The sequence below is a fragment of the Macrobrachium nipponense genome, chromosome 31 (assembly GCF_015104395.2).
Source record: "Macrobrachium nipponense isolate FS-2020 chromosome 31, ASM1510439v2, whole genome shotgun sequence".
Classification (NCBI taxonomy): domain Eukaryota; kingdom Metazoa; phylum Arthropoda; class Malacostraca; order Decapoda; family Palaemonidae; genus Macrobrachium; species Macrobrachium nipponense.
Window position 1 is genome coordinate 60,414,464 of NC_061093.1, and position 22,826 is coordinate 60,437,289.

A 22,826-nucleotide genomic window follows, 5' to 3' on the forward strand; every position below is an offset into this window, starting at 1 on the left:
TAATAAAATCATCCATTTTCTACATAGGATCGATGCGTTCTTATAACAAATATTAAATCAAGTAAATACAAATTATTTACCTCGATATTTGAACTCGTCATAGTCGTATTACAGAATAAACTATGTAAACTAGTATACATATAATATTGTATCTCTTTACATAATTTTACTTAGTGTTTTTAGAAATGTATAAAGTATATAAGTGTAGGTAACAAGTCGTAACAACTCTCGGCTTTACTCTACTCAAGTCATAAACCATCGGGATTTGAGTGTTTAGTTCTGGTCCAGGAGAATTCCTTCTACTCTGCCACGAAATGTGACGCATTGCCTCTCGGATTGCATTTCCCTCAATTGATTGCTGACACTATGCCTGTGCTGGCATAAGGCCAGCTTAATCTAAAATACATAGGTTGCTGCTCCCTGCTGGAAAAGAGGGACCCCACCCCAAACAAATAGTAACAAGTAATCTTCTGGGATAGGTATCTATCTATCACAATGCCTGATCTAGGTAAGATTTGTTTTCCTTCGTGATTACTACTATTTTTCATGGTTAATGTAAGTAATAGTGACACAGCGGGTATTAGCGAGAAATAGTTTCCTATAGGCTAGTAGTTTGGTTGCTTATTAACAATTTAACGCTAGTTTTCGGGGCTCGGCGGTAGTAATTAGGTAGGTAGCTCAGAATTTACCTTTGAACTTTGAATCTATCCTACGGTAAGGGGGACACGAACTTACACTGGCTGGTCAGGTATTTGATGTGGTAAGCCTACACATCCAGATTCCTTTCTATTTTCTTATGAGAATCATAGAAGCAAGACCCCTCCTTCCTCTAGCAAGGGGAGGGGAGATGTGGGCGATAAGGAAGGAACGTCTCGTATTTTGGTCTTAATGCTTCCAACTCTTTATATTCTTCACTGCTTTTCATATGAGCTACGATGCCACACTCATTTCGAAAAGGCCCAGAGGTGTGACTTTTGATCTTGCAGTTCTTAGACTCAATCAATGTGTCAGAGGCAGGGCACTCCTTGCTCTTTCGACTGGTAGTTACTCTAGCCTAACCACCTGTTAAAAGTTAAATTTTAAAGGCCGTAATCCCAGCTATGCTGCTTGTAATTCCTATTGTAAGGACCTTGGGTTTATATAGTTAGGAAAAATATAGTTTACTTTAAAAGATTATGATTTTTTACAGACTATGAAGAAAATGTATTGATAGCATATAAATTCAAATTAGAAATCACATTCCTATTCACTTGATTATATTATAAATTTCAGGGCATAGTATTTCTTATACTATGATGAAATATAGAGTTTAGCGCAAAACTCAGCTTTTTAACTGCCATAATTTCAAATTAATTTGCAAACTTACAAAAAAATATAAATGCAAATTTTTGGTAAAATATCAAAATCAAGAAATCACATTTCTATTCACTTTATTACAGTGTACCCCTGTATATGCAGGAGATGGGTCCCAGACACCCCTCCCCCAACGCATAACTAGAACCTGGAAATACTTGAAACCCCTATTAAAATGCTTAAAACTGCCTATTTTGTGAGTTAAAACTCAAGAAAAACCCACTTAAAATGTTTATACCCATTTTTTTTAATAGTTTTACCACAAAATGTGATTTCATGATGAAATTGATAAGAAAAGAAAAACAGGAATTTGTGGATATTTCTCATAGAAAAATACCATGAATAGGAAAATTTTCCACGAGTAATGGGGGTATATGTTCCAGAGAAAAATCCGTGAAGGTGGAGTCTGCGCGAATCTGGCGTGTGATAAGAGGTTTGTATGGTGCATTTACGTTGCATGAAACCAGTGGTTATCAGCAACGGGACCAACAACTTCACGTGGACTTCCGAAACCACGTTGAGAGTGAACTTCTATCACCAGAAATACACATCTCTCACTCGTCAATGGAATTGCCGAGAAATTGAACCGCCCGCGACCACCGAGGTGGGTCGCTAATACCATACCAACCACGCTGCTGAGGCGCTATTTTGTAAATTTAAGGGCATATTTCTATGACAAAATAGCTGTTATGCAAAAATCAGCCTTCTAACTGTTATAGTTTCATATCATTAATATAAGCATAATTTTTTTTGCTGCTTTCTCAAAACTTAGTTTTTAAAAATTGAATTCTTGTATCTCCAAGAAGACTTAACCAAATTCAGTGAAACTTTTACAGTGTAGTACCATAATTATATATCTTTATTTTCATACAGGGAATTTATTTTTTTATGCATACTATTTTCAAAGTGATGCCATAATTTTTTTCAAATGCAAAAAAGATTAACTTAAAAGTCAAATTTCTGAATTTCTCCATTTAAAAAATTTCACCCTATTTAAAAAGTTTCATTATTAGTTGAAGAATAAGTGGTAAAAATTTTTAGCAAATCCATTTCATCATAAGGTGGCCATAAGCACTTACTTTATATACAGGCAGTCCCCCGGTTTCATCGATCCAGTTTTATGGTACTTGTCTAGCTCTATAAAATCACATTGCACCATAAGTGCCACAAATTGCCGAGTTTCGGTTAATGATGGTTTTTTGCTATTCGCAACCCCCACAGGGAACAGAACCCCTGCCAATAACTGGAGACTGCCTGTAATGGGGTCTTATGGAGTAAGCATTCCCCTTAAAGGGAATGAGATATACCATGTGAGATTATAGTCGATATGGTTTGAGGTACGTTTGTTAGTGAGGATGAACTGTCTTCAGTATGAAGTAGGGACGGTTGAGTGTCAGGAATAACAGGTGAGTCATCATCTGTAGAAGGGAAGTCGAAAGGTGAGGAGGGTTAGGAAGGCAAGGTCAAGGATACTTTTTCTCTGTACAGAGGTTGAGTGGAAGGTTGGTTGGGTAAGGAGACAGGTAGCAGTTCTGTGCAAGTTGGCAAGGGGCGGGGAGGACAGTGGGAGGGTTGTGGACCTTAAGAGTGGTATGATGGACAGTAGCATATTTTGTGAGGGAGGAGGTGGAGGGTGAGGTTGGGTTTGGGATTGTGATAAAGGATTGATTTATGTAGCCCAATCCTCAATGGCCTTCATGGTTTCTGGAGTCTAGGCTGCAAGGTTTTTCCTTGAGAGCCCTCCATAAAGGAGTAAAGCCAAAAAATAGAAAAACAAGACTACCCTATGGCATCCAGGAGGCTGTTAAAGACTACCCCAAAAATGGTCTTCTATGCTCGCAACATGGACATTCACACTCTAAGTAGGGTGGGGGAGGGTCCAGGTGAAGGCTAAATGGTTCACCCCCACCTCAGCATAAGGCCTTGGTCCCTAGCCCTGAGGCCCCTCCACAACGACAATGTTGCTTGGTATGGCAGGGGTGAGGTGCTCCTGTCTGACTGCAAGGTGCTAGAAGACAAGTGGGGTGGGTGGCAACAAGGATATAAATAACATACATAAATTACAACAAAAATTATTATTTCATCTTTTTTGAGTTTACATGTGTGACCTAAGTATAAAGTAACAAGTGTTATACATTACAGTATATTAATCTTAATAATCATATGAGAAAAAAAAATGGAAATGTATCAACAATTTCAATCTACAGATGAAATACAAACCTATGTACACTTTATACCGAACAGTCTTGTAAGACCTGATATTTAGCAAACAGAACTGCACTGAAGCCTAAAAACATGGTCCCCAACATAGATAAATTCTAAACACATTGTTCGAAAAATTTACTAATATTAATTTGATGAAATAAATTTCTATAATTGGAATTTTGGATTTTTAAGCACAAACCTAAAAAAATAAAATAAAATAAAAATATAAAAATAAAACTACAACAAAAATGACACATTTTCCACACAGTGCAATAAACATATCTATCCTTATATTTTCATTCACAATGCACTCAATTCTCCTACTTAGTATATTCCGTTTTATGCACAAAAACATCATAAAGAAACGCTTGCACATTACACTATACAGTACTCATTAATGTTTTCATCTCGAAAATTTTGCAATTGTGCATGCTGCGTAAACATTTCTTTCACATCTACGAATACCCATAAAATCACAGAAAAAAATTGCTTAAAAGCTCTAGAACATAATTCAATCAATACCCATATACTCTAAAATGGATTCACATAAAAATTTCAACTTGCAATACATCTAAAGATGCAGCAAAAGTATTGATTAATGCACAGCAGTTTCAGACAGCATTCCTAAAACTACTAAACCATCAAGTAGAATCATATTCAAAGTTTGACTTTCATACCATAATTTCCTATGTGATAACATTTATTTATGCATCCATACCGCAATATCATTATAAAAAGTTACAAATTCACATGCCATTAAAAAATACTTCACCAAAATAAATCAGTTGTGTATAGTTTTAGAGAAATTACATTGTTTTAAACAAGTCAGGAATAATAGTACACGTTTTCCCTTTCCATAACATTATCCAGAATCACAAGATTTCAGAATAGTTTTCTGAATAATGTCACAAATTTTGAACTTTGTCATCAACAGACCTTTGAAAGATGAACAGCACAATGAACAACGGCAACAGTTGTGGCAGTACCTAAACATCCCACTAACAAAAGAAGACATAAAATAGAATGTTTAAATTATGTTAAGTTTTGATAAATTATGTTAAGTTTTGATAGAGTATCTAGCTGCTCAGTTATGGCACATGCAATACCATCAAGTAGTTTGAAAATTTATCAACTTTAACTTTACTGGACTATGGAAAGTCAATTTATTTTAGGCTATTGTATACACAATTTATCTATAAGAGAATAAGAAAAATATACCTTAGGTCACACTTCCTAAGGAACTGCCCAAATGAAAGACTACACCTTACACATCATAAATTAAACTAGAATAAAGATAATTTGTATGCATTTCTAGTAAACAGTTATGTATAGGAACCTTCCAATCATTTATTCATAAAACTTGATATTGTATGAATCAAAACTGGGAAGTAAGGTATCCTTCGTAGCAATTAAAGTATGGGACCTTCATGTAAAACCTTCTTATATATTTTAAATCCCATATTCTTATATACTACTATTGCATACCATCTTAGTAAAAGTGAAGAATTATAGTAAAGTGAAGAATTATACGTATTTCATCAATATTCAGCTATCACTCTGTGTATATTGTAAATCTCAAAACAAAAAAAAAAAAAAAAAAAAAAAAAAAAAAAAAAAAAAAAAAAAAAAATAACTGCAAGATTATCTGCACTGTAATTTGTTAAAAATCTACATCAAAATTTAGACACTAGGTCAAGAAAATGCCTAAAACTAGCAGACCAATGAAAAAAAAAAAAGGTTATGAAATGGGAACACTGCATTCTAAAAATATACAGTGCAGTACTCACAATTCAAAAATTAAATTTCAATAAATTCCATTAATCAGTGTCCATAAAAAATATATGTAGTAGTTCCTTCAAATAATCATCCCATATAGGACTGAATTCAAATGTTTAGGCAATCAGAAAGTGGTTAAATAACTAACTCAGGTTGAATGTACACAAGAATTTACATTATCAAAACTGGATCCAAATTTTATTTAAAGCTCACAAACATCAATAATCAAGATCAAATAATCTGAACCTTGGCTTAGTTAGCCTTAAGCTAAACAGCAAAAACTTATGAGCATAAAAAGGCCTCAACAAAAAGAAATGAAAAGGTCATTCATTAAGCATCTACAATTACACATGAAGCATTTCTTAATATGGCTAGTGCTCTAGACATAATAATAAAAAGCATATATGTAAGCACTTTGTCATCATCACATACAACAATCTTGCAGTAATAAACATGAGAAAATAAATTCCTTACAAAGTGATGGTTTCATGATAAACTGAACATCAGTCCAGAACCATGTGCAGTGCAAAATATAAAACTAGATTTGCATTAAAAGTAACCTTTCATGATTCAAAACTAGACTGCATTAAAATATCTTTCATGATTCAAAGCTCAGTCAACTACAAACACTACTGAGCAATAAGACCAATTTAACAACTATACAAAATATGACTTGTTAAAAGTTCCTGCAACTTAAAAGGTAGTACTGCAATATCTCATCTCTCTTCAAAGGCAGGATGAAAGTCACTGACAAGTATATCTCTTCAGTAAAAAATATTCACCTGTTGATAATCTGTGTTGTACTACAGATCACCTGATATCTCTAGGTAATTACATCATCATCAAAGAGTTGTCACTAAGAGGAAAGAATGCAGGCAAAAAAAGTATCTCAACGTTGAGAACCTACACAACACAAAAACAAAAGAGGAAAGAGGTTAACAATGTAAAATCAAATGAAGACCCTTCTCATCCTGGATGAACTTGACATAAAGCACAATCGACCAAAGTCTTGCTTTACAAAGTATAGCAACTTGAATTCCTCTGCCACGGGAACTCAGCATACTAAAACATTAAATACTAAATGACAGAAAAGTTTTGCTGTAATCATTTCATTTGTACCAGAAGGATGACATATGTTGAGGAAATACAACCTTTCTTAAAGCTATGGATAATCATGAATTAATAGTTGAAACCAGTTTATTAGTTTCATTATTAAATAACCAGACTTAAGGATGTATGCCTTTACATATAGTATTGCACATTTTTCTCTGTATATAAAAAAAAAAAAAAATCCCAAAAACTTAGGAAAGACCTCACTTGCAAACCCAACAAAATATTGAAAGAACAATCTCAAATCTTTGACAAACAATGCTTCAGTACCTCAGAACATTATACCTCCAGGTAAGATGTAATTCAGAACAACCAACAAAAAAAACAAAATAAGCAATTTCAAATAACAAAATGCATGATATTTCCTTCAATTTTCCAGCTGAGCAGCACAAAACACCAATTTACAGTGCATCCTTCTACAAATAATAAGCAAAGTAAACTAAATATACTGCATTAACTACAGCTATCTGAACAGCACATACTACAGTATTTGGAAAATAAACAAAAATGTGCCTAAGATAAGGGTATATCAACTTCACAAAACATGAAAAAAAATTTAATGTAAATCAATATACTTACGAGCAACAAGTACTCTAATCTTTACACAGTAACTAACCAAGACCTTTTAAATACACAAAAACATGGACACTTAAAACTTGTAATATGACAAATTTTCTAAGACAATTTGTATTTTTTATAGCTACAAACCCAAGGTCTTAACAATAGGATAATTTCTTGCGCCTAGCTGGTATCCAGTTAAAAAACAGAAGAAAGCAAGGAATCTTGTGATATCTGGCAACGCATGCGTAGATCAGGTGAAGGATGGTCTAAGACCATTCACCTATGTCATGTGTTCGTACTCAACAGTGGCACTGAAATTATTCTATACCATTAACCAAATTTACCACAAACCAATCTTATTGTTATTTACTCATTATATAAAAAAAAAGCATGGCAAGAAGCATTTGTAATTTATGCCATTTTTATCATTTATATACTACTATGCAAAATATTTAATCACCATTTTCTAGTAACCAAATTTCTCATACTAGAGCATATGAAATTGCATGGAGAGCTATTTATCTCAACAAAATATGGACTTCTACAAATAAATTTTATATCATAGCTTAAACAATAATGCTTTTTTTATAGGTCAAGGAAAATACACAGACAAAACTTTGAAGAGGAGTTATCAATGTGTGAGTATTTAGCACATGTGGAGCAGAAGGTAGATCTCGCCTTTCAATCCAACTCAAGTCTGTGTCACTGCACATCTGACAATGGGAATATGGGGCTGGGTTTTTTTGTATGGTGCTTTTACGTTGCATGGAACCGGTGGTTATTCAGCAACGGGACCAACGGCTTTACGTGACTTCCGAACCACGTCGAGAGTGAACTTCTATCACCAGAAATACACATCTCTCACTCTTCAATGGAATGGCCGAGAATCGAACCCACAACCACCGAGGTGGGACGCTAATACCATACCAACCATGCCGCTGAGGCGCTTAATATGGGGCTGGGAGGAGAAACAGGAAACCTGTATTTCTAACAATACTTCAAATGTATGACTGAAAGAGTTTGGCTTAAGCCTAATTACATTTTAGTAACACTAGACATTGTGAAAAGAATATAGTACTTGTTTACAATATCTCTTTCTTCAATTACTCACTAAGCCTGTTGCAAGGAAAAAATTGATCCACACAAATTTCTAATGGTATCCTCATAGGAGATATTACCTATGTGCAATACAGAAACAGATAACCCTTAACTTGCCTGGGATGCCATAATGGGTGAATGAGATGAGGACTGTGGGAATGACAAAAGAATTCTGAGCCTGGAAGCCTCCCCAGATGCAGGGACAACTTATCCTGCTGCTCCCACCAGTCCTAATAAGTATCTATCCATTTTTGAATCATCTATCCACTTATAACCATTTCTACTAAGTGAAATTTTACTAACGTGGTTTGGAAACACCATGAACATGCCAACACACCATATTAATACTATCCTGATTACATTTAATATATATAATAAAAAATGGCTCTTATTTCATGTCTCCATCAACTTTAAAATGATTGTCTTCCCCCTTTGTCACTGTACCACCACTCTGGACTATGGAGAGCCTCATTCTCCTGAGAATAGCCCAAGACGGACATCATGGCAAAATATGACGTAGAATGATCCCCTTTCAATGATATTTAGGGCCTGCAATAAAGTTAGCTGGTTAAACAAGAAGTTAACTGACTCACTGCAAAGATAGTACAGTATGATGCAAAAAAGTGGCTTGCTACAATGATTCAAGTGGAGATTTAAAAAGTTCCCACTTGGGAGCTTTTACCAGATCAGTTCCTTTGGCCTCAAAACTTGCAACAAAGCTAACCTATTGCTCTTGATTACTGATACAAAAATGCTATTTGGATATTGCCAATGTTCCACTTGGCCTGCTATGAAAATTGCCTGACTGAGTAACCAAAGGGCTATGAGGGTTATCAGTGTCATACTGATGTTGCTGGTCAACAAAATTCATCCAGCACCTTCCCCAGAAGGGTCATGGGAATAAAGGCAAAAGCTTCTAGTTTATCCCAAGGGTTCATTATCTGAACTTTCAAGCAGTCAGTTCCCGGCAGGAATGAACAATAAACCAAGAGCCTGTTGCTATGACTCATGGTAAACTAATCCACCACCAGGGTCCCAGGCCATAGTTGCCAAACTGGTGACTTTTGCTCAAGTGTCTACAACTACAGTGTGTTTTCCAGGCACAGAGGACAATTCCTATCGTAGCTACACAAACATCACCTGTGCCACCAACTCTTGCTGGTACAGTAGGTAAGGTCAGACATAAAATAAACTTCAAGTGATACTCAACACTTGCAGTATGCAAGATATATAACCTTTGTGAAACAAAGTAAATTATACAACTGTGAAAAACAAAAAAAAATTATACCAAAGTAAAACTACTCAAGGAAGAACAATGTTTTTCTTTCGCCACCAAACTCTACATCTTAATATAAAAACCCTAGGTTAGCTACACTCCACTAACACAACAAGTAACTGCTAAAACCCCCTGAGATGCCTAGAAACCAAACATGAAAGTCTAAAAAGGAGTACGTATATAAATTAACCTGAAATTCTCCCCAAGTAAAATAAAAACACACTAAAGCTTCTTTGCAAATTTAGGCACTTACATCAGAAGAGGAGAGTTGAAATGACTCTGATTCTGATGAATAAAACAGAAAGGTTAAATGGTCAGTTGATGATATAACAAAAGACAATAGAATAAAGGATGAGTGGTAAAGTTTAGTGAAAAAGGTTGAAAAGCAATTCTTTACCAAACAAATCATGCCTGGGGAAACAATACATTTGCCAAATGAAATCTTGAGATAATCTGACTTACCAATGTCTTGTAGCTATATTCCCACAACACCGTAACTTCCTCTTCGAAGTTTTTGTTGACAAATGAAAAAGCATTCTAAGTACTAATAGGGTTTAAAATCAACTGAAATTTATATCCAGAATTTTAAAAAATTGTTTCTGCAATTGAAACCTATGCAAAACTCCTCAAATTTCTTTTATGAGTACTATATATATATACATATAGTATACTGAGCTTTAAGGATTAAAGGCATACTGAATTTGTAACTTTTGCACCAAGAAACCTAACAACCATAAATATTGAAATAGAATATACTGTTCTACCAAGAACCCACCCCACCCCGACATTAGAATACACACTCTTAAATAAACAGTAATCACAATTAAACACTTCATTGCCTTGTTTTACTATGCATTATCGATCATCCAAAATGCTGGCTGCATCTATTTAAGTAATATTCTCTACATATACCATAAAACTTTATCAACAGCCAAATTGTGAGCCCCAATAATAAAACGGACACAAAAAATATCAGAAATGTTGAGAGACATGGAATAAAGCCCACTGAAAAAATCCCTAATGTATTTCTATTCATATGAATCTAACTATAGCATATTCAGAATCTTCAATAACTGCAAATACAGTAGTGTACCTCAACTTGTTCATTTTACTAATTACTAGTTACAGTATTTAGTTTTCTGTAAAGGCAATGGCAGTGTTATCACATAGAATAGATACGCAAGTAATACTGTAACAATATCTTGCTATATCTAGGCTCAGTCACAAATATTAACAGCTTTATACAGAAGTAGTGTACTGATCTAACTGCATAAATAATCAAGGATTGACTGCATTTCCGATACATTGTAAGATATAAAAGATAAAATAAAATTTTTTATATGCTTATTGAAAATGGAACAATCAGAAATATATTAACGTGTCCACTTGAATGGTTATGGTTATTTTTTATTCAGACTTAATACATGCATATTAAAAAGTCAAGGAAGACAGAAGAAAACTATATTGAGTGATTCTACACTGATATCACTTTCCAACTCAAAAGTTCAATGGTAGAAGTGTTTGTACTTTTTACTTATCATTCTTTATCGCAGTTGTCCATGAAGTCTAAAGGGGGTAGCTCTAAGGGAGCCAGATCAGGGAAACTTGGAGGGTCAGGAGAGAATTCACTCAGCGGTGAAAACACAAATGGTGAACAACTGGAGTCAGCCATGGCCCTCATCCGTCGCTTTTCTCCCTCATACTGTTCGCATTTGCTCTGCAATTCTCTAACCTGAAAAAACATTTGCAGATGTAGTTCACAAATTCTACAGAACCAATCTGTGCTGCATAGATATTATAAAAAAACAAAAAATTTACCATTGCATAATACAAAGTAAAAACTGAAAATATGGCAGGAGGGAAGAGGGGGGTGTTGTTGCAGATCTTTGCAATGTTTAATGATAGGCTAGTGTATACTTTAACAATAACACAAAATATTATTTTAACATGGTTATCTTCCACTAAGTTATTATTATTATTATATTGGGTAGTTTAAGCACATCAACCCTTATAAGCTGGCCTTAATGAATATATTAGATCTTATTTAATACATAATAGTTCATTAAAGATCTATGAATGAAAATGCTAAAGATTCTAACACCTAGCTTATTAACAATAAGTAATCAGTACTTGATACTTTATGAACTGAAAACTGAACAATAACAAAAACGTATGTTTGGTTGAAAGTGGTATTCATACTTAGTAAATAAAAACAAAATTACAAAATAATATTATTTTATGGCCTAGAATTATTACTGCTTCAGAACAGCTTTTTACTTTTTTAAAAATTCTTGTACATTTAGTTACAATGTTGCTAAATTAAAGACTAGTAACAATGACAAGACACTGGTATAACCAATTACTGCTGCTAGACAATAAGTGAAAACAGAGCTGCCAACCTTAATACGTCTCAAATACAATCTTCCTCTAGACTGCAATACGATGCCAAATGGGTTCATGTCAGTCTAAAACTGAAAAATTAAAAACTAGGAATTCACAATTTTCTGAAAACCAAATGAAGGTAGAAAACAAGAATATCTATGAAAATATTAAACAAGTATATCTATGAAAATCCAAAAAGAGATTGACAATCTAAAGCCTTCATGATAATAACTAACCTGGCTTCTAAGGTGGATGTTTTCTTTTTCCATTTGAGCAAGTTCTGTCATTAACTGAGTTATAAGGTCATTTTGGTGATCGCGTAATGTCCGCAATTCTTCAACAATGAGAGAATTGTCTTTTTCTCGTTTCACTCCCAAAGAATATTGCCCACTAGTTTCCTGCACTTTTTCAGTGGAACCTGTAGGTGTTGAAGCTTTGTCCTTTTCTGTAGAAGAAGTGGGAGATGAAGCTTTAACAGTCTCAGATGAAGAACTTTGTTCTTTCATTTCGCAGGATGCTTCATCTCTTAACAGCTGCTTCTCTTCTTTGCTTAGTTCAATATCTGGTATCAAGAGAGAAAACAGCGACTCTGTTTTCTCAGTGTTCCTGAAAGTAACATAAATGATATTGTTATGTTACAATAAAGTTTCATACATACTTACGTGGCAGATATATACATAGCTAGACTCCGTCGTCCACGACAGAAATTCAAATTTCGCGACACTCGCTACAGGTAGGTCAGGTGATCTACCGGCCTGCCGACTATGGAACCATTCCCGTTTTCTATCATATTTTCTCTCTTCCACCTGTCTCCTGCGGGGAGGCTGGGTGGGCCTTTAATTGTATATATCTGCCAGGTAAGTATGTATGAAACTTTATTGTAACATAACAATATCATTTTCATACAATCAACTTACCTGTCAGATATATACATAGCTGATTGGCACCCTTTGGTGGAGGGTAAGAGACAGCTACTTTATGGAATAGACAGGTAAACAACATATGTTGTAGGTATAAATAAAACCTTGGTTCCTACCAGATAGGTGGTAGACTTCGTGGGTGTTTGCCCAGTAGTCTGCATCACTCAAGAAACTTTAGCGAGATATATGATCTATGGCCAAGAGTTCTTGTGGGTCTGCCGAAGGGGTCTTATCCGCTTACTCGGCAGAGCCTGAAAGGACTTTGTCAATGGGTGCTGATCCACTTATATAACAATACACCTTATGAAGGAGCACACACCAATCCCGACCACCTGATCCTAACCACATGTTAGAAATAAAGATTGTTCGAGTTATCCCCTAACTCTTCACAACAACCATAACTCAAAACCACTCTATGCACACATACATAATTTTCTCCCCCCCCCCCCAAAAAAAAAAAAAAAAAAATTTTATACTCATCTAATTAGATATGACAAGATTCTCTTACTGAACAACATAGACGGCCGCCCGTGCTAAACCAAGTCCTTCTTTGTTAGAGAGACTCTAGACCATATCTAAAAAGAGAAAAAGTATATACTTAAGGATTGGTGTCGGCTCCCGTACCCAGAATCGTATCCGCCGATACGAAAGGACCCAGAGAAAAAACACTTCTCATATGTCACACACGAACGTCTTTCAAGTAATGGGATGCAAATACTGAGTTTGCATCTCCAAAATGTCGTATCTATGATATTTTTAAGTGACATATTCTTATGAAACGAGAGAGACGTTGCTACTGCTCTCACTTCATGAGCTTTCACTTTCAACAGATCGAAACTCTTCGTCAGGACAGACCTTATGCGCGTCTGTAATGACGTTCCTCACAAAGAATGCCAGAGCATTCTTGGACATCAGTCTTGTGGGTTCTTTTACCATAACCGCGCACCAAAGACCTTGTCTAGAGACCTCCCATCTGATGCTTTCTCTGAAGGTAGAACTTCAGAGCTCTTACAGGGCATAGAGACCTCTCTGCTTCTCTTCCTACGAGACTCGATATGCCTTTGACTTCGAATGACTTAGGCCAGGGATTCGTGGGATTCTCGTTCTTAGCTAAAAACAGGGTCTTAAACGAGCAAATAGCTGAGTCTCCCTTGAAACCTACTTTATCCTGCAGAGCATGTAATTCACTAATTCTCTTTGCCGTAGCTAAAGATAATAGGAATAGGCATTTTTCTTTTATGGTGATGTCTCTAAACGATGCCAGATGAGGAGGTTCGAACCTTTCGGATGAAAGAAACTTGAGAACCACGTCTAGGTTCCAGTTAGGAGGGACCGGTTCCTTAGACTTTGAAGTCACAAAGGACCTTATGAGATGTGGAGATCTTTGTTATCTGCCAGATCTAATCCTCTATTCCTGAAGACTGCCGAGAGCATACTTCTGTATCCCTTTATTGTGGATACAGCTAGATGAGATTGCTCTCTCAGGAATAGAAGGAAATCCGCAATTTCCGCTACAGAGGTAGTGGAGGAGGACAACTTCTTAGTTCTACACCACCTTCTAAAAACCTCCCACTTTGACTGATATACTTGCCTAGTGGAGGTTCTGCGTGCTCTCGCGATCGCGCTTGCAACTTCGCGAGAAAACCCTCTCGCTCTGACGAGTCTTTCGATAGTCGAAAGGCAGTCAGAGCGAGAGCGGGGAGGTTTTGATGATACCTCTTGAAGTGTGGCTGTCCTGAGAAGATCCATCCTTCTTGGTAGGGATCTGGGAAAGTCTACGATCCACTCTACCACCTCCGTGAACCAATCTTGGGCCGGCCAAAAGGGGGCTATCAATGTCATCCTCGTCTCTTTGACGCCACAAACTTTTTCAGTACTAGTCCCAGGATTTTGAATGGAGAAAAGCTAGACGTCTACGTGAGACAATCCAGCAGGAAGGCGTCTACCATAAGAGCTCTTGGGTCTTCCACGACCGAGCAAAAGACTGCCAGCCTTTTGGAGATGAATGTGGCGAAGAGATCCACATGAGGGGTCCCCCACAGAGACCAGAGATCTTGACACACCTCTTCGTGTAGGGTCCACTCTGTATGAAGGACCTGGTTCCTCCTGCTGAGTCTGTCCGCCCTCACATTCTTTACTCCCTGAACGAACCTTGTAAGAAGGGAGATGTTCCTGTGAGACGTCCAAAGCAAAAGGTCTTTCGTCAGCTCGTAAAGGAACGAGGAGTGAGTCCCTCCTTGTTTTCGAATGTAGGCAAGTGCCGTGGTGTTTGTCCACGTTTATTTGCACTACTTTATTCGAAACCGAGGTTCTGGACTCTTCAAGCCAGGTGTACGGCGAAGAGCTCTTTGAGGTTATGTGCCACGACACCTGCGCTGGTTCCCAGGTGCCTGACACCGTCCTTCGAGCCTAATGTTGCTCCCCCAACCTTTCTCCGACGCGTCGGAGTACACACTAGTCTGGGTTCTGGATTTTTAGAGAGATCCCTTTGTTCTCTTTCAGAGGGGCAACCACCATTCCAAGTGCGGTCTTATCTCCACTGGAATGGGAAAGGCGTCCGAAAGTTTGTCCAGTTTTTCCAACTCCAAGACCTCTTGAGGAAGAATTGAAGCGGACGTAAATGAAGTCTTCCTAGCGGGAAGAACTGTTCGAGCGAGGAAAGGGTCCCTAGAAGGCTCAACCATTCCCTCGCCGACGTCTGTTCCTTCCTTAAGAAGAGAGAGACTTTCTGCAAACCTTTTGCGATTCTCTCTTGCGAAGGAAAAAACTCGAAAACCCCGAGAAATCCATCTGAATCCCCAGATAGACTAAGTTCTGTCTGGGGGTCAGCTGCGACTTCTCGAGGTTCACGAGATAAGCCCAACGCTCTGATCAGATCTAAAGTTAACGTAAGGTCCTGCAAGCACTGTCTCTCTGATCTGGCCCTGATGAGCCAGTCGTCCAGATACAGAGAGATATTTACTCCTTTGAGGTGAAGAAACCTGCCACATTCTTCATCAGGCTTGTGAAGACCTGAGGAGCTGTGGAAAGGGCGAAACACAAGGCTCTGAACTGAAAGATCCTTCCCCCCGTCATGAAACGGAGGTACTTCTTCGATGAAGGGTGGATCGGGACGTGAAAATAGGCGTCCTGGAGATCTAGAGACACACCATCCAATCTCCTTGTCGCAATGAACGCAAGGACTGAGGCAGAAGTCTCCATCGAGAACTTCTCCTTCTGAACAATTTGTTCAGAGAGCTGACGTCTAGTACTGGTCTCCAGCCTCCCGAGGCCTTCGCAACCAGAAAAAGGCGATTGTCAAAACCCCGGGGAGTTTTGATCACAGTACTAGTTCTATTGCTCTCTTGTCCCACATCTGCTCCACCATCGATCGAAGAGTATCCCTCAGCACAGGATCCTTGTACTTGGCTGTTAGTTCCCGCGGTGTTGACGTAAGGGAGGAGTGTTTCAGGAAAGGGATACGATATCCCTTCCGTATTACAGACATCGATGACGCGTCTGCGTTTATAAGTGCCCAGGCCTTCACAAATCCCAGGAGCCTGCACCTACTGGTGCTTGGAGGAGAGAAGCATCACTTTCCCTTTTTAAAGGGACGAAAGGCAGACCTACCTCTCTTCTCAGGAGCCTTCCTTCTTGCGGGAGCTCTGGAGGTCGGGCCACTCGAAAGGGCTGAACTGATATACTCGGTCCTTTCTTGTCAGTAGTAGAAGCAGGTTTCTTCTTCCTTGCTGACTGCGTCAGAAGGTCTTGAGTCGCCTTCTCAGTTAATGAACGAGAAATGTCCTTCACTAACTGAGAAGGGAACAAAAAGTCGACAAAGGCGAGTACAGAAGCGCTGCCCTCCCCTGAGCGTGGGAGGTGGGGACCGCTTTGGTTAAAAGGAAGGCACTATATACTGTCCTCTTTTTAGAAGACCTGCTCCAAATAAGAGGAGATCTCAACCGAGCCATCCTGAACGCTTTGTCTATACAAGACAAAATACACAGAAGGACTTCTGGTTCGAGTCCTTCAGAATCATGGGCTTTCTTGGACATCACCCCAAGGGACCAATCTAAGAAGTTTGAAAACTTCCAATACATGAAAGAGTCCCTTGAGGAGATGGTCCAAAGTTCTGAAATGCCCCAAGTTATACGGGCAGAGTTCAAACCTTGTCTACGTGAAGCGTCAACTAAGGTCGAAAAGTCCGCTTCTGACGTAGACGGAAGAGAAATACCCATATTCTCTCCCGTCTGATACCAAATGCCTCTTTTACTAGCTAGTCTCGCTGGAGGCATGCAGAAGACCGTTCTAAACTAACTCCTTCTTCGACTTCATCCAAGAGTCTAAAGACTGAAGAGCCCTCTTCATCGAAATGGCGGGCTTCATTCTAAGAAAAGAGAGCGCGGAGAAGGAGGAGAGGCAGGAGTCAAGTCGTCTCCATACTCCTCTAGAAGCAAGGCTGTCAAAACTTTATAGTTCGACAGTCCTTCTCTTCCTTGATACTCCTCCTCCGAGTTTACTTCTAACTCGGGGTCTAGATGAGTCTCCGCTGCTAATTCAGTTCGTCTTTCCTCTGGAGGAGACAAACTGCTAATAGGAGAGGGGCTAAGGGAATGATATTCCTTCCTCTTCTCCACTTTAATAGTCCTGGAAGGCGCCAACAGCCCAGGCTTCTCTTCCATAAATGGAGGACGCTCCCGCTTGGATGACGCTTTCTAGTCCGCCAAGTTCGTCCTGGCTGACGCCTCCCGCTTGTGTGGCTGCTGACGTCTGGACCTGACCTCGCGCCTGGAGACCCGCTTCGCTCGGTCAAAAGGCGTCCTAACTGGCGCCAAAATTTTGGTTGGAGCCTCGCGTCTAAAAGCAGCTTTAAATGACGCTTCATGCCTAGACGACATCTCACGTCTCTCTGGCGTAGTGTCTTCTGTAAGATTCTCCCGATCTCGCTCTCGAAACCGAAGCCTCTGCGATATGTTTGGAAGCTTCACGTCTGCATGACGCCTCTCGCTTCGCAGGGGAGAGAGGACGAGACTTCTTGATTGGAAGCGCAACGTCCTTCCTACGAGCGCTAACACTCCCACCAAAGAGGCCAGTTGCTCTTGTACTGCCAAGATAATCTTCCTTGAAGCTTCTCCCACGTCATCTTCAATCGGGGGAGAATGTAGAAAGTGTTCTTCTGCGTCCGTCGGGTGACGCTGACGCCACAATTCGCCTTCTTAATAGACGAGGGAGGGGGCGTCATCTGAGAAACGCTCCGGGCTCGAATCTAATTCAGGTTTCTTTCAAATGCCGTTTCAGAGGCCTAGATAAATCCGACTCCTTCCACCCTCGTTTAGGTGAGGGAGAGGGAGAGGATGAGAACACTCACGTAGGACGCTTTTTCTAAAGCGCCCTTGAGCAGCCTGCAACGAAACAGAGCTTGCTGAAGGGACGTCTGACCGTTGGGGATTCCCCACGACCCCTCCTTAAGGCTTTCGACTTTCCTTCTCCCTCTGGGCATGGGAGCTTGGAAGAGGTCTAGGCCTGGGAGCGTCGCAGGGACGATCAAACGCCCCCTCCACAACACTGGGAGAACTCACTTCACTGTAATGCTCACTTTCACTAGCCTTACCTTGTAAGTCCGCCATTTTGGGAGAATCTAAATCATCAGGATTTAGATTCATAGGGAGAATCTAAATCATCAGGATTAGAATAAAAGTATCAATAAAAGGCCTCAATAGGCCTTGAAACTCACACCTTTCAGACGTCTAACCCTATCCCTCTCTAACTTCTTCAAATAAGAAGTTAAAGTCTTCCATTCTTCTGCATTTAATCCCTCGCATTCATGACAAGTATTAGTAGCAGAACACTGAAAAACCCCACCCCCTACATTTACGACATACAGTGTGAGGATCAACCGAAGCTTTCGGTATCCTCACCCTGCAGCCTACATTCATACACATTCTCACACTCACATTTGAATCAGGACATACTGAGAAAATTCCAAAAAAGCAAGTCCAAAATCAGTCCACAGTAGCGATGCCAAAAACACGATCCAGATACGTCACCAAAAAGCCGATAAACGATGATCAAAGGATGAAATAAGAATCTAAGTCAGGAGGTAATAGCAACATGTTGATACCACCGGCGACAGAGAAAATATGGATAGAAAACGGGAATGGTTTCCTAGTTCCTGGACGCCCCGGGCCGGAGGCCGGTAGATCACCTGACCTACCTGTAGCGAGTGGCGCGAAATTTGAATTTCTGTCGGGGACGACGGAGTCTTAGCTGTATATATCTGACAGGTAAGTTGATTGTATGAAATTATTAAAATTATTCAGGTGGGTAAATTTTTTTTCTACGGAAAAATTGTATTAAATATGGAGATAGATCTCAGATACCCTAAATGAATAATACAAACCCAAAGCTTTCTCACTTGTAGAATGCAAAACTCAAACTTTATCCAGACAGAATAAGAACTAAAGCCCCCAGTCCCCAAATTGAGAACAGTCCAATCTTCCCAAGATGTAAAATGCAGGCTCCAACATTTCCCAGACAATGAATACAGAGCTGCAATCTTCGCCATATGTTAAGTATGTACAGGTACTGAAATCAGTCTTTATACTATTATACACAAAAAATTATCAATACACTTTTTATTAATGCATAACAAGCTGAGACTATAGCTACTGTACCTAATAAGGGAAGAGTGCACTAAAGAAAATAGAATAAATTTTTTATTTCTTTGCTTCTCGACTCTAGTGATAAGAAGGATTAACTAAAGGTTCAATGATTACCAGAAAAACTCTAATGATCACTAACAATGTGAATATGGATAATGTAATTATGTTCTATGCAAAGTGTAATTATTATTCAACAATTTTGCATTGAACAAAAAGCTTTACTAAACTTACTTTGTCAGTTCTAAAGTTATTGCCTGCAATCTTTTGGACGGGTGAGCAGTAAGACCTCCAATGTTATTCCCACTACCAATTTTCAATCTCTGGTTTTCCATTGCCTTAGCATACTTCTCCCGTTGCTTGCTCCTAAACCTGTTGTAAAAGAAATTATTCATCAAGTTGCTGCAGTATTTCCAAACCTTCTTGTCGTTTGAGGAAGGGCAAGGGTGGGAAGTGGAGCTGCCAAATAAAATTTTCTCAATCAATTTATTTAGTATTTGAAAGCACTACAGAGCTAAAACAAAAATACTAAAATAATCAGTGCCAGACACTTTTCATCATATCAAAACCAGTCATACCACTTTACAATGAGTAACGATGCAAGCATGGCTTTTTTTTTGTGACACAGATTTTGAGCTACTTTGCCAGTTCTCTTAATGGATTCACATCCAAGCTAAGCTGCCCTTGTGGCATGTAGAGGTCAAATTCGAATTTAGGAAAATGACGAGTATATATGGGAATAAAAATCTCTATTAATTAAAATAATACTTTAGTCTTCTTCTTCTTCCCAGCTTTTTCCCATTTTTATATGGGTCGCCGTTTCGGATGAGCCGTTTCCATCTATTTCTATCTTGCGCTTCTGCCTCATCAATTCCCTTCTCATGTAAATCTCCTCTCACACAGTCCTTCCATCTCTTTCTTGGTCTCCCTCTCTTTCTTCTTCCTTGCACCTCCACTCCCATAGTATGTCTCCCAGCGTGGTCCTCATCTCTCCTCAACAGGTGTCCATACCATCTCCAGCCTCCCCTCCTGCACTTTCTTTGATACTTCCACCACCTTAGTTGACCCCCTTATGTAGTCATTTCTGATCCTATCACTCTTGTTACCCCAGACATCCACCTAAGCATTCTCATTTCTGCCACATCCATCTTCTTCTGCTCTGCTTTTCTCATGCTTGCTGTTTCCGTACCATACAGCATTGCTGTTCTTACCACCGTCTTGTGAAATTTTCCTTTTAACCTAAGCGGCACTCTTTTGTCACAAGAACTCCCGAGGCCGCTCTCCAGTTGTTCCAGCCTGCCTGTACCGATGTTTTACTTCTTCTTCCATACTTCCTCCAGCGTTAACAAAAGATTCCAAATCTTAAACTTATCAAACTCCTTATTTGCTCTCCACCAAGCTGAATACTTTCTCTATCATCCCCCTCAGTGGTGGTACACATATATTCTGTCTTGGATCTACTTATTCTCATTCCTCTGTCCTCCAGTACTTGTCTCCATCTTTCCAATTTCACTTCCAGGTCTTCCCTGCTCTCTGCACACAGAACAATATCATCCGCATACAATATGTTCATGGTACTGTCTCCCTTACTTCCTCTATTATAACATCCATCACTATGTTAAAGATAAATGGGCTCAGAGCCGACCCCTGGTGTAATCCTACTCTCACCTCAAAACCTTCTGTCTCCCCAACACTGCTCCTCACTCTGGTAAATACATTCCGGTACATCTCTTGTATCAATCGCACATACTTCTCTGGCACCATCTTCTCCCTCAGGCTCCTCCATACCTCTTGTCTCGGACTCTGTCATAAGCCTTTTCAAGGTCAATGAATACCATATGTAGTCCCTTTTGTCTTTCCCCGAATTTCTCCCATTATTTGCCTCAGACAAAATATACCATCTGTTGTTCCCCTTCCCTTCATAAATCCCATCTGCTCTTTACCTATTTGTACTTCTTCTCTCAGTCTAGCATCTATCATCCTTTCCAGTATCTTCAAAGTGTGGGACATCAATTTAATGCCCCTATAATTACCACACTCTTGGACATCGCCTTTCCCTTTAAAATTGGGATCAATATACTCCCACGCCACTCATTTGGTATCTTTTCCTGTTCAAGGATCTTTATCATAAGATCGTACAGTATATCCACTCCTTCATCTCCTAATGCTTTCCATGCCTCCACCGGGATCATGTCTGGTCCGGTTGCCTTCCATTCTTCATCTTCTTCAGTGCATTTAGTACCTCTTGCCTAGAAAACCTCATTACCATGCCAATGTTCACTTGCCCATCCTCTCTTATTAGTCTATTATTTTCTTCATTTAACAACTGTTCGAAATATTCTTTCCATCTCTTCACAATGTCTTCTCCTTTCTAAGCACTACACCCTCTTGATTCTTTATTTGTTTGATGTGTGTTATATCTTTGGTGCTCTTATTTCTAGCCTTTGATAGCTTCATCATCTTCTTTAATCCTTCCTTTGTCCCCAGCTCATTATACACATCATCATACGACTTTGCTTTAGCTTGGGGCTACCACCTTTTTCACCACCTTGTTTTTCTCTCTGTACCTATTTCTGTCTTCCACTGACTGTGACTCTTCCCATCTTTTCTTTGCCTCCTTCTTATCTTTTACTACTTTCTCAATGTCTTCATCCCACCACCAACTATCCTTTTCTTCCCATATGATACCAGATGTCTCTCCTAGCAGCTCCTTTCCATGCTTCTTATTACTGCTGCATTTCGTGCCCACCATTCTTGAACATCTTCATCCCTATATCAATATCCTCCAAAACCCTCCTCTTAAACTCTCTCTTCTTATCCCCTTCCTTCTGTAATTCGTACCATTTAATTTTCCTTATCCCTTTAGCTTTGGTTTTTCTTTCCTTTTCAACTTCAAGTCCATACATAGCAGCCTGTGTTGGGGGGCTACATGGTCGCCTGGAATAACTTTCCAGTTCTTGACCTCCACCAGATTTATCCTTTTATACAAGAATAGTCTATCTGGGAGAATCTTCCCCCACTCCTATATGTTATTAGGTGTTCCCTTTTCTTCTCAAAAAATGTGTTTACTATTGCCATGTCGAATGACACAGCAAAGTCCACTACACTCTCTCCTTCTGGGTTTCTCTCCCCAATTCCATGGCCCCCATGCACCCGCCCAATCGCCCTCATTTTCACTTCCGACATGGCCATTCAAATCTGCCCCAACTATCACCCTCTCATGCTCTTCCAGTTCTTGCATTATTCCATCCATGTCTCTCCAGAAATTTCCCTTCTCTTCTTCTGTGCAACCAACTTGTGGTGCATATGCGCTTATAATATTCAGAATCTCTCCTCCATAACATATCTTCAATCTGATGATACGGTCATTCTTTCTATGCACTTCTATTACCGAGTTCTTTAGTTCACTAGACAGTACTATGCCAACTCCATTTCTACCTTGTTTATTTGCTCCACTATAATATAGCTTATATCCATCTCCCAACTCTTTAGCTTTATTTCCTTTCC

General features: G+C 39.0%; 1 protein-coding gene across 2 annotated transcripts in view; it reads right to left on the reverse strand.

The window, feature by feature from the left end:
• Positions 1-9,903: 9,903 nt before the first annotated feature.
• LOC135207034 (nuclear receptor-binding factor 2-like) overlaps positions 9,904-22,826 on the reverse strand; it is a 38,536-nt gene continuing 25,613 nt past the window's right edge. Inside the window, exons 3-6 of one of the 2 annotated variants that reach the window (XR_010312867.1) lie at positions 19,554-19,691; positions 11,998-12,367; positions 11,779-11,850; positions 10,978-11,111 (exon numbers count right to left, since the gene is read on the reverse strand). Coding sequence is in view for 1 of the 2 variants with exons in the window: in XM_064238663.1 (XP_064094733.1) it covers positions 10,917-11,111; positions 11,998-12,367; positions 19,554-19,691 (703 nt within the window). In the remaining variant the exon portion in view is untranslated. Of the gene's footprint in view, positions 11,112-11,778; positions 11,851-11,997; positions 12,368-19,553; positions 19,692-22,826 lie in introns of both variants that reach the window. The other variant, XM_064238663.1, reaches the window with a different exon arrangement.